The sequence below is a fragment of the Haliotis rufescens genome, unplaced genomic scaffold, assembly GCF_023055435.1.
Source record: "Haliotis rufescens isolate VD_foot unplaced genomic scaffold, xgHalRufe1.0.p SCAF_12, whole genome shotgun sequence".
Lineage (NCBI taxonomy): Eukaryota > Metazoa > Mollusca > Gastropoda > Lepetellida > Haliotidae > Haliotis > Haliotis rufescens.
The window spans coordinates 35,031,084-35,043,593 of record NW_025963802.1 but is presented as its reverse complement, the minus strand read 5'-3'; the positions used below and the strand labels follow the sequence as shown (position 1 = coordinate 35,043,593).

Here is a 12,510-nt window from a genome sequence, read left to right as displayed (position 1 = left end):
AATATGTCACACATAGAGTGTAATGTATCACACATAGAGGGTAATATATCACACATAGAGGGTAAGATATCACACATGGAAGGTAATACATTACACACATAGAGTGTAATATATCACACATAGAGTGTAATATATCACACGTAGAGGGTAATATATCACGCATAGGGGTAATATGTCACACATAGAGTGTAATGTATCACACATAGAGGGTAATATATCACACATAGAGGGTAATATATCACACATAGAGGGTAAGATATCACACATGGAAGGTAATACATTACACACATAGAGTGTAATATATCACACATAGAGTGTAATATATCACACGTAGAGGGTAATATATCACGCATAGGGGTAATATGTCACACATAGAGTGTAATGTATCACACATAGAGGGTAATATATCACACATAGAGGGTAAGATATCACACATGGAAGGTAATACATTACACACATAGAGTTTAATATATCACACATAGAGTGTAATATATCACACGTAGAGGGTAATATATCACACATAGAGGGTAATGTATCACACGTAGAGGGTAATATATCACACAAAGAGGACAATATATCACACAAAGAGGACAATATAGATATATTTTACAAAATAATTGTATGTATATGAACTGCTCTATTAACTTTACAAACTTATATTATTGAAAGAGAAAGTTTAAATTGAAATTATATCAAGACATCACTTTGTATATGTGTACAGTCTCATCATGCTTTTCTATCTCCGCAGGGTTGGTTACAGTATTCCAATGTTTGTTGGATTCTTTGTCATGACAGTGTCAACTATTAGTAAGTATTCGAGTACACATTGCCATGTCAGTATCAACTATTAGTAAGTATTCGAGTATACATTGCCATGTTAGTATCAACTATTAGTAAGTATTCGAGTATACATTGCCATGTCAGTATCAACTATTAGTAAGTATTCGAGTATACATTGCAATGATAGTATCAACTATTAGTAAGTATTCGAGTATACATTGCCATGTCAATATCAACTATTAGTAAGTATTCGAGTACACACTGCCATGTCAGTATCAACTATTAGTAAGTATTCGAGTACACATTGCCATGTCAGTATCAACTATTAGAAAGTATTCGAGTATACATTGCCATGTCAGTATGAACTATTAGTAAGAATTCGAGTATACATTGCCATGTCAGTATCAACTATTAGTAAGAATTCGAGTACACATTGCCATGTCAGTATCAACTATTAGTAAGTATTCGAGTATACATTGCAATGATAGTATCAACTATTAGTAAGTATTCGAGTATACATTGCCATATCAGTATGAACTATTAGTAAGTATTCGAGTACACACTGCCATGTCAGTATGAACTATTAGTAAGTATTCGAATACACACTGCCATGTCAGTATCAACTATTAGTAAGTATTCGAGTATACATTGCCATGTCAGTATCAACTATTAGTAAGTATTCGAGTATACATTGCCATGATAGTATCAACTATTAGTAAGTATTCGAGTATACATTGCCATGTCAGTATCAACTATTAGTAAGTATTCGAGTATACATTGCCATGATAGTATCAACTGTTAGTAAGTATTCGAGTATACATTGCCATGTCAGTATCAACTATTAGTAAGTATTCGAGTATACATTGCAATGATAGTATCAACTATTAGTAAGTATTCTAGTACACATTACCATGATAGTATCAACTATTTGTAAATATTGGAGTTCACGTCGTCATGACACTTGCAACTATTGAAACCTATATGTTTTAACTTCAAGAGTTTCATAGTGGCGTAATGTTTTTTTTTTTAATATTAAACGGGAGTTACAATTTAATGTTTCATAATTGTGTAAATAACATTACACTTCTTCAGGCATGGTCTCAGTTCATAGCAGATTGTATCCTTCATTCACTCATTGCCATGTGACATCAGGGCAGTGGAGTAGCCGTGTGGTTAATCCGTTCGCTTGTTGTGCCGAAGGCCCGGGTTCGAATCAACTCATTGGTACAATTTATAAAACCCATTTCTGGTGTTTCCCTCCTTGATATAGATGGAATATTACTAAAGCTGGGGGAAGCCTAACTCACTCACTCAGCTATATGAGGTCATCGCTATGAACGTGAGACTTACATATATGCTTACCCGTCGATACCACGGGGAAGTAGCCTTTACCTATCGCGCCCTTTAAAGGTGATCGGATGGTCAGGCTCGGTGACTTGCGCGTCATCATTCCCTGGTCGATTGTTGCTCATGCTTTCAGTCACTGGGTTGTCTGACCCAGACTTGATTGTTACCCGCTGCCGTGATATAGCTGGGATAGTGCCACTGTGGCATTAAATATTCATTTACTCATACTGATATGTGTATACTCCCCAGGGAGCTGAGAATGAAAATCGAGTGCTCACTGATCCATTGACCGGGTAATAATAGCGTAGCGTTATGAGCATCTTCTTGGTGAATGGAATCTGGCGCATTATTAATGCACTTATTATTTTTATATGTATGATTGAGATAATTGTAGATCTGTGTAGTGCCCTTCTATTTCATACACTCTTTCATTTCAGTTTTTGCCTTTGGACAGAGTTACACCGTGTTGTTTATAGCTCGAACTGTACAGGGAATAGGGTCCTCGTGTTCCAGTGTCGCCGGTGAGTATACTCTGCCTCTGTCTGTAGTATAGCCATGCCCAAGAACAAAAAAGGGAACTTGACCAAGGTCACGACAGCATTTTGAATCTAATAATGTGTTACTCTCGTGAGTTAAGTCTTTACTTGGCATATGTTGAGTCAAAAGTCAGACTGACATATTCCTGAAGGTAAAAATGAGATGAGGTGAAATAGGGTTTAACGTCGCGTCCAAGATTATTGCACTTATGTGCATGCACGTGGGTGTGGCTGCTTGTACTAGTCCGGACTGATGCCGACTTATAGTGCTAGCCCAATGAGATACCATGCCGCAGTTTAACACGAATACCCCACTCAAACACAGTATACTGACTCCGAGCCCACCAGTCATTGTTTTAGCCCCTTAATGCAGAGCGCTAGACAGGGTAACAACAAGTACCATCTTTTAACGTCTTTTGGTATGACGCGACCGGGGATCGAACCCCGGACATTCCGCTCTCCGGGCGGACGCTAGGTAAAAAAGTGTTCATATTAATTGAAAGTATAGATATATATTCGTAGCAAACCTTTATATTTCTTATTTGTATTTTTGAAAGTAAGGCACTGGTTGCCATTACAGTGATCCATTCATATAGGACTCCACTATTTTGCCTATAGAATCTGTTTCTGCAGATAGTCCGAGACTGATTATTCTCTGGCAGTGACGTTTTATATTTACATAGATCTATACATACAAAAGCACAAGTGTAACATCTAAATATCTACTGTCTGAGACCGACCATCTTTCATAAAACACAACACCCCATCAGAACGATATAAGAAGTTGTTACAAGTTTGACGAGGTAGCGTCATCATTATCAAAGACAAAATACGCCATCTTACCAAGTACTGGAGTCAAGCCCGGGCTCAATGGTTAAACTTTAGGCCAAGGGGTGGTGAAGCTCACGATACAAATAGATGGCTCAATCACGATAAAAAAGAGTCCATCTTTATTTTTGGGGACGATGAAAAGGAATGAGAGTAATAGACGCCATAATTGAATGTCTCTAGAGGTGACCTTCGTCATGTCATTTCTATCGTCCATTCCTGGTCATACACAGACGTCTAAAGCTGTTAATTTGTCTTTTCACGAAGCCTACCGGGGCCTCCTTACAAGATGGCTTTTAACGCAAGCCTACTCCATACACTCGATTCGTACATAGTCGACGGGAAGATTTTAATCCCAGCGTAAATAAATCCTTTTAATCCAGATCTGTCACTCTGACCTTTCGTCAAAGAAGTAACCGGAAGTAGTGTGAGACCGAAGCGGGGTTCTTGAGTAGTCGCATAGAACATGGGTAAATCAATATCGGTATTTATCTCCCTTTGGTAGGAACTGTTGGCGTCTTTTTCGGTTAGACTTTCTAGACGTGAATTATTCAGGAGTAACCACCGAATACTTTATTGACCAATAAATGGATCCCGTTGTCTGTTGGTGCGGGACATATGTGACCGGAAATAGTTTATGACGATGTCTTGAACAAACAGTATCTTAAAACAGCATTGACATTTGCAGATGGGACAAGTGCCCAGAATGGCCTAGCTATATGACAAACACAACGACAGAAATGTCTTAATTAAATATCATGCGTCTATTTCGTGACATTTGAATATATTACGTCAAACAATATTTCGAACCTACCGTGAAGACCAAAATTAATTACTATTTGCTTATGTAGAAGTCTCATTGATTTGCTTCCCTAAACAATATCGGGTAGCAATATGAAATTACAGTCATGATTACAGCATTATTTTAATATGAAGCATTACGTTAATGTGAATCCTTATATTAATATGCATCACTACTTTCATATGAATCAGTACTTTCATATGAATCTGTAATAAATATGAATGATAACTTTAATGTGAATAATTACTTTAATATGAATCACTACTTTAGTATGAATCACTTCTTGATTATGAATCATTACTTTTTATATGAATCGTTACTTCATATGAACCGTTTCTTTAATATGAAACTGAAACTTACTGTGTAATCATTCCTCATTATTTTACATTTACGTAGAAGATATGTTGTTCAGAACCAACGACAGGCTCCGATAATGACAATGGTGTTACACACATCAAAGACATCAATAACATAATTGAGCACGATGACGACGATGACAAATGTAATGTTCTCGATGATAACGATGACAAATGTAATGTTCTCGATGATAACGATGACAAATGTCACGTTCTCATTGACGACGATGACAAAATAATGTTCTCAATGACGATGATGACAAATGAAATGTTCTCGATGACGACGATGACAAATGTAATGTTCTCGATGACGACGAAGACATATGAAATGTTCAAAATCATGAAAATGACATATGAAATGGTTTCGATGACGATGATGACAAATGTTATGTTCTCAATGACGACGATGACAAATGTTTGGTTCTCGATGATGATGATGATGACAAATGTAATGTTCTCGATGACGACGATGACAAATGTAGTGTCCTCAATGACGATGATGACAAATGTAATGTTCTCGATGACAATGATGACATATGAAATGTTCTCAATCATGAAAATGACATATGAAATGGTTTCGATGACGATGATAACTTTTAATATTCATGATGACGGCGATGAAAAATGATAATGACAAATGTAATGTTCACGGTAACGATGATGACATATGTAAAATTGTCGATGATGACGATGATGACGATGTCATATGTAATGTTCCCGATGACGATGATGACATATGAAATGGTTTCTATGTCGATTAAACAAATGTAATATTCTAATGACGATGATGAAAATGAAAATTAATGTTCTCTACGATTATGGTGATGACATATGTAATATTAATGTTCTCTATGACAAAAATGATAAATGTAATGTTCCCGATGATGACGATGACATATGTTATGTTCTCGATGACGATGATGACGGATGTAATGTTCTCGATGACGACAATGGTGTATGTAATGATCTCGATGACGACGATGAAATGTGTAAAGTTCTCGATAAAGTTGACAAATGTATTAATCACAATACCAATACCAAAGCTATTGCCGATGCGACAGTGACGACAAAGGTGCTGGTCGTGATGAAAGTGAAGCGTTGAATTAAAAATCCTGATCACAAAGAATTGGATAGCAACAGTGATAATGGTGGCAGTGGCGACACGGACATCGACCACGGCGATCGGAATATTAATCACGATGACAGTCATTACGAGCATATGGATCACGATGACGTAAATGGCAGATACTGATCAAGGGATGGCTTTAGTATTGATCAGGACGAAGATGCTGTAAGAGATACTAATCATTGAATGAGAATGATAGGGTGATTCTTATTTCGCCGAAGACAAGAACCGTTACCATTTGTCGTTTTCATAACATACCTAATATATGGAATAAAAGGGAAAACGGGGGTCCAACGTAGCTCTGTATGTTATTAATTTTGTTCTCGGAAATCTCAGAGAATCTTGGTGTATTATAACTCGATGTAATTTTCTGGGTTTCATTTTAAGGTGAATTTTAGAAATGTTCATATGTACCCAGGTGAGTATAAAATTTGTTAAGAGGTCACGATGCAATATCTCAAAGCAAGGAAATGTGGGAAGGTTGAGAAGAAATTAGCAAATGAATTAACATTGAAAGTAGACCGTCTAGAAATAACGTTGACGCTGGCGTCCAACGGCTGTTTGTTCTGAAGACCACTTGGACTTCCACAGGGGCCCTGCCGAGTAGTTGTTATGGCGCGGGCCAATTGCAGGGGCAATTCAGGCCATTATTCTCCGTTCTCGCAGTTTCACGTCTACCGAGCAGGGTTTACAGTGATTTGGCGTTATCAATACATCCTTTGAATATATTCCATTATTTCTGAGGGCCGGTGTCACCAAACACAAACCCTTCACAGACAGGCATATGCAATTCTGATTTTTGATTACTTCACAATTATTCTGTGTAGTCATGCGCATCAGATTCAATCAAGAAATGCCGCTTGCTATTCAGAAAAGGGCAAAGAATCGATGGGCTGTGAGCCAGCCATACGGCGTGTTACAATCAGATCACGGCATCAGGGTCTCCGTTTAACATGAGAGGGGAGCAAGGAAAAGGGGTGAAGGGGGTGAGGGTAAGATAGAGGGAGGATTTCGGATGGGGGGGGGGGGGGGGGGATTGAGTAAGGAGATATGGGGGTAGGGGAAGATAGCAGGGAGAGCTGGGGATGTGAGAGGGGGAAGGGGTGCCAGTGAGAAGAGCTCAGGGCGTGAGGGTGATAGGGAGAGAAGTGAGGGTGACAGGGAGAGAAGTGGATAGGGGAAGATAGCAAGAAGAGCTGGGGATGTGAGGGGATCGTGAGAAGAGCTCAGGGCCTGCGGGGGTAGTATGAAAAACTGTTGGGGATAGTGAGAAAATCTGAGCTGTTGCTGGGAGATTGTGACAAGAGTTGAGAGGTGATGGGGATGATGAAAGGAGCTGAGAGATGAGGGATAGAGTGAAGAGCTGAGAGATGAGGGGATAGAGAGAAGAGCTGAGAGATGAGGGGATAAAGAGAAGAGCTGAGAGATGAGGGGACAGAGAGAAGAGCTGAGAGATGATGGGATAGAAAGAAGAGCTGAGAGATGAGGGGATAAAGGGAAGAGCTGAGAGATGAGGGGATAGAGAGAAGAGCTGAGAGATAAAGGGATAGAGAGAAGAGATGAGAGATGAGGGGATAGAGAGAAGAGCTGAGAGATGAGGGGATAAAGAGAAGAGCTGAGAGATGAGGGGACAGAGAGAAGAGCTGAGAGATGATGGGATAGAAAGAAGAGCTGAGAGATGAGGGGATAAAGGGAAGAGCTGAGAGATGAGGGGATAGAGAGAAGAGCTGAGAGATAAAGGGATAGAGAGAAGAGATGAGAGATGAGGGGATAGAGAGAAAAGCTGATAGATGAGGGATAGAGAGAAGAGCTGAGAGATGAGGGGATAGAGAGTAGAGCTGAGAGATGAGGGATAGAGAGAAGAGCTGAGAGATGAGGGGATAGAGAGAAGAGCTGAGAGATGAGGGGATAGAGAGAAGAGCTGAGAGATGAGGGGGATAGTGAGAGAAACTAGAGAGGCATGGAGGACTGATATAGAGTAGAGAGGAAATAAGGAAAGGCAGGAAGATAGAAGGGTGAATAATGCGTGGGGAGGGAGAGAGCAAATAAATGATGAGAGGAATAGAGAGTGAAGTGCAGAGTGTGTGCTCGGTTTGTGTAAATGAACAAAGACGTTGAGAGGAATAAAAGCATCTTGCAGAAGGGACATTCCGGCCCTGAGGTTTGTACGTGTGGGTTTTGGAATTAGAACGCATCGAAGATCTCGAATGTATTTTTGTCACAAATACACGCTTCTAGGTCTTTCACTGACACACACATATATTTAGTTAAACAGTTATGAGAAACATGTGCAAGAACTCAGCCTTTGGCCCTTGTGTCAATGACAGGTTGCGGGAGGAAAACCCGAAGTGATGCCAATTTTTGACATTAACAACTTTGGGGAAACCTACGAGCGCAGGTGTGGTGCTGACGGGTCTAGAAGCATATCAGAGCGAACCGGGATTCGAACCACGATCACAGTGTCTGTGAAACGTAAGGGGCGCAACTCTGCACAGCGAGTAGCTGCGGCTTAGCCGATGTGTCCAGTCCAACCATGCCCTCATAAGCTTGTAATATGCTATTGTAGCTGTTATAATATTCATACAGTATGAGATGTTGTAAACACTTTGACGAAGGTGCTGATGTTGTTTCAGGCATGGGGATGCTGGCAGACAGATACCCGGATGACAAGGAGAGGGGGAACGCCATGGGCATAGCGCTTGGAGGGTTGGCCATGGGGGTTCTTGGTAAGTCATATCGCCATCTGTTTGTGTGTCCATGGTCACCAGACTACGTCCACCGGCTCCACAGGACAGACGGAGCAGCACCGTTGTTTTCTGTACTGGTTTCAGAGTTGTTCATACTCACGGCGATCTGCCGACGGACATTCGGGTCAAACATTTGCTCACTCCCCGTAATTTAGAATCAGTTTGTGAAATTACGGTTCTCGGTGAGCATCTTGTGTGTTACACTGTTCGAAAAGTGACTCTGGTTGTTAACCTTCTAGCGCCTAAAAGGCAGCTTGGGTTGTATACTCCCCAGGGAGCGGAGAATGATTCTTGAATGACCGGGGTAATAATAGCGCTTTGAGTGGTGTGCGCAATATGAATTGTCTATTAATAATAATAATAATAATAATAATAATAATAATAATAATAATAATGAACCTTTAGATTTACAAAATTCCAAAACAGCAAAATAAAATGGTTCCAGTTTCAGGTATTTCTTCTTGTGTGTTAAACGATTTATAAACGATTTAAAACATGCTTCAACAGTAAAATATAATTGTTCCGTTATCAGGTATATGTTCTGACTGACGCCGGTTATTGTCTCGTATGCCAGGTGTCTTGTACAAAGATACAAGCGTGTTGTATGTTTACAGTTGGGCCCCCCTTTGGCGGAGTGATGTACGAGTTCACGGGGAAGGCGGTCCCCTTCCTCATCCTTGCTGCTCTAGCCCTCCTTGACGGATGTACGTACCCTTCATCTTCCTTTCCCTATGCCATCGTGTATACCGCCAATACAGCAGGAGCATTCAGTTTATCTTTGGAGAAGTGATTTGAGTTGTTGAAACAATAATGCTGTAGATAGGGACCTTGATTCAATTGATCGAACAAAATAATTCTGACAAGTAAGTAATGTATATAATGAACAGAAAGAAAAATGTTGAAATATAGTTAAAATCACCAAGAATCCTTCGAATAAAAATCCTAATCTTCACTCATAAAATAAGCTGGGAAAGAATTCTTCTAGAATCTGTCACAAAGTGTAAGATTACCCGCAAATCTTCTATAGCAACAGAAACAATGCAGTTTTTATGTAGACACGGTCTAACGAATGTATTGATATGTCACTATTCTGTTCCACTCTAAAGATATATCTGTGTCAGTGTAGTTTTTCAGTTCCTGATCCGGGGCGGTCGGGTAGCCCAGTGGTTAAAGCGTTCGCTCGTCACGCCGAAGACCCGGGTTCGATTCCCAACATGGGAACAATGTGTGAAGCCCATTTCCTGTGTCCCCCGCCGTGATATTGCTGGAATATTGCTAAAAGCGGCGTAAAACCATACTCACTCACTCACTCAGTTCCTGATCCAAAGCTAAGAAAGGTTATTTAATTGATCGATCCGGGTGTATAATTACTATAACTCTTGCCTGTAATTGTTGGGACTTGCTATGCTTAAACATAATTCGTTCCAGACAATACTAGGAAAAGTTACCAGGAATATTAAATGTGAAAGATGGAAATTCTTATTTCGGTGCGAAATTCAGTTGAAGGGATATCTTGAGTCTTGTGTTTTCATTCAGTGTTGTGTAATGCTGATTTCATTGTAGGTCTGCAGCTTCTGGTTCTTCAGCCATCCGTCAAGCCGGAGTCGCAGGAAGGATCCTCTCTGAAGAACCTCCTCAAGGATCCCTACATCCTTCTGGCTGCAGGTGAGGATTTGGGGTTAAAATTAGTCCCTAGCATCAATGCTGGTCGTAGGATGCGATTCTACATCAAGGGATCGAGGACTGGTTTCGCGAATATTCGTAACATCACTATGTGACAGTGATTCATAAACACATACTCGTGATATAGTCGGAATCGTACAATCGACTCTGTTTTATGCAGAGATTTCTATTGGATATGCAAAGGATTTTGTTGCTTTATTGTCAAGTTATCGTACCTCGACGACGTTGATCGTTACTTATAACATCAATCATTGGATTGTATGGTCCAGACTCGATTATGTACGGGCCGCCATCATGTAGCTGGAATATTGCCGAGTCCGGCTTTGAAAACAAACAAACAAACAACAAACACTGCAGGAACAGTTAATGCTGATAGTCCGAATGGGACAAGAGAAGAGAGTTAATAAAGCTTCGCGCATCCTACAGCAATGTTGACGTAAAGAGACACATTTTGTGACGTTACTGTGTACTGACGCCACATCCATTGTGACACTGTCGCTGAATAACACACATGCTTGGGTAATAATCTCGGTATGGTTTGGTTCGGGGGATGTTCTTAGCGTTTAAGATTCCACTGTCTTGGGGATTGGATGGGTAGTGTGGCTATTGAATGTGGGCGGCATTGTTCAATGGATGTCATGTGGGAATATATATTGAATCAGTTCATCCACTAAGACTTCCATCAATCGGATGGTTAGCGAAGTTCTCTAAAAGAGATGCATTCAATACTGACGCATAGCATATGTGCTTGTCATGGCGTGTCGTGTCGCGAAGCCAAATTGAAATTGAAATATTTTGTAATTCTAGAAGGTGTTTATGTCCATTATTGCAAGCATAAATATTTAAAAAAACCCACATGACCAACGACTTTGTTGCTGTTTATGCTTCACAAAGAATGAGAAAGTCTAATCAAACAATTATATTTTACGTCATCGCTTTATGGTTATCGCTTCAGGATCCATCACGTTCGCCAACATGGGTATCGCCATGATGGAACCATCCCTGCCAATCTGGATGTACGAAACCATGGGTGCCAAGGAATGGCAACAGGGTAGGTTAACTGTGGCTTAAACTCATAACGGGGGGCACAGGTGGTCCAGTCGTCAAAGGCGCCGCGATTCGCTGTGCAGAGTTGCGTCCCAGAAACCTCTGATTGTGGGTTCGAATCCAGGTTCGCCCCGATTATGTTTCTAGGTTTTTCAGCACCATACCCGTGCTCGTGGGTTTCACGTCTGAGACCTGCATCACTTCGGGCTTTCCTCCCAAATTAATCTGACACGCCTTGATATACTGGAATACAGTTAGAAGTGGTGTTAAACCCAACTCACTCACTTACTCACTCACTTAAACGCATTAGCAGCAAATAACTTGCAAGTGATGCATCACTGCTCGAGTTTCATCAATCAGAATTCAGAGGTTTTAAAGGCCCCATTGTTATTTATTAGGTTGAGAGAATAATGAACTGATGTGTTATCGTATTTTGCAGTTCTTTCACCGTTTTGTCAGATTAAGGATAGGAAGGTTAAACCACCCCTTCGTTATCAACCATATTAAATGTTGTGATAATAAAATGGAACTGTGCAAAATATTAATATTTTTCCACATTTTCAGAATAATTTTCAACTGATTTTCTGTTACAGGGGTGGCCTTCTTACCAGCAAGCTTGTCCTATCTCATTGGTACCAATATATTTGGTCCTCTGGCCCACAAAATGGGGAGGTGGGTACAATATGAGCGCTTTGGTTTTTGGATTAGAATTGGAACTACGTCTGGTCGTAAGAGGCGACTAAATGGAGCGAGTGGTCAGGCTCGGTGACTTGGTTGAACGCGTGTTTCTGTACCCCGACGGCATGCATTTGTGCTTAAGATATCAATCACTGGATTGTTTGGTCCAGACTCGATTATGTACAGACAGTCGTCGTATGGCTGGAATATTGATGTGTGTGGTGACAAACAAAAAATAAATGAATTAAGCTTGTTGAGGGCAGACCAACATGGCATAACAGGTTTGGAATGAGATATTCAAGTGGATTTTCAGTTATCCAGTACTGACCTGTCAGAAGCAATAGGTATCAAACCATATGAACATTTAAAATTATTTTTATAACATTAAATGTTGTGTATTTATAGCATCACAAGTTGAATATCCACTTTGAATATGTAGCAAAATGTGGGTTGTTATAAATTGTGAATTGTTATCTAAGAACTGTCAGTTTTGCAGTAATTAATCGTAAAAATGTCTGTTTGACTTTATCACTTTATAAGGTTATCCATGGGGGTATTTTCCTTTAGAATAATTTTTTTA

General features: G+C 40.1%; 1 protein-coding gene across 2 annotated transcripts in view; it reads left to right on the top strand.

Annotated features, from left to right (window-relative positions):
* LOC124125101 (synaptic vesicular amine transporter-like) overlaps positions 1-12,510 on the top strand; it is a 94,571-nt gene that overhangs the window by 71,909 nt on the left and 10,152 nt on the right. For both annotated transcript variants that reach the window (XM_046488429.2, XM_046488430.2), the window contains exons 4-10: positions 749-807; positions 2,565-2,648; positions 8,409-8,501; positions 9,137-9,226; positions 10,086-10,187; positions 11,161-11,256; positions 11,846-11,924. In XM_046488429.2, the coding sequence (XP_046344385.1) occupies positions 749-807; positions 2,565-2,648; positions 8,409-8,501; positions 9,137-9,226; positions 10,086-10,187; positions 11,161-11,256; positions 11,846-11,924 (603 nt within the window). The remainder of the gene's footprint in view (positions 1-748; positions 808-2,564; positions 2,649-8,408; positions 8,502-9,136; positions 9,227-10,085; positions 10,188-11,160; positions 11,257-11,845; positions 11,925-12,510) is intronic.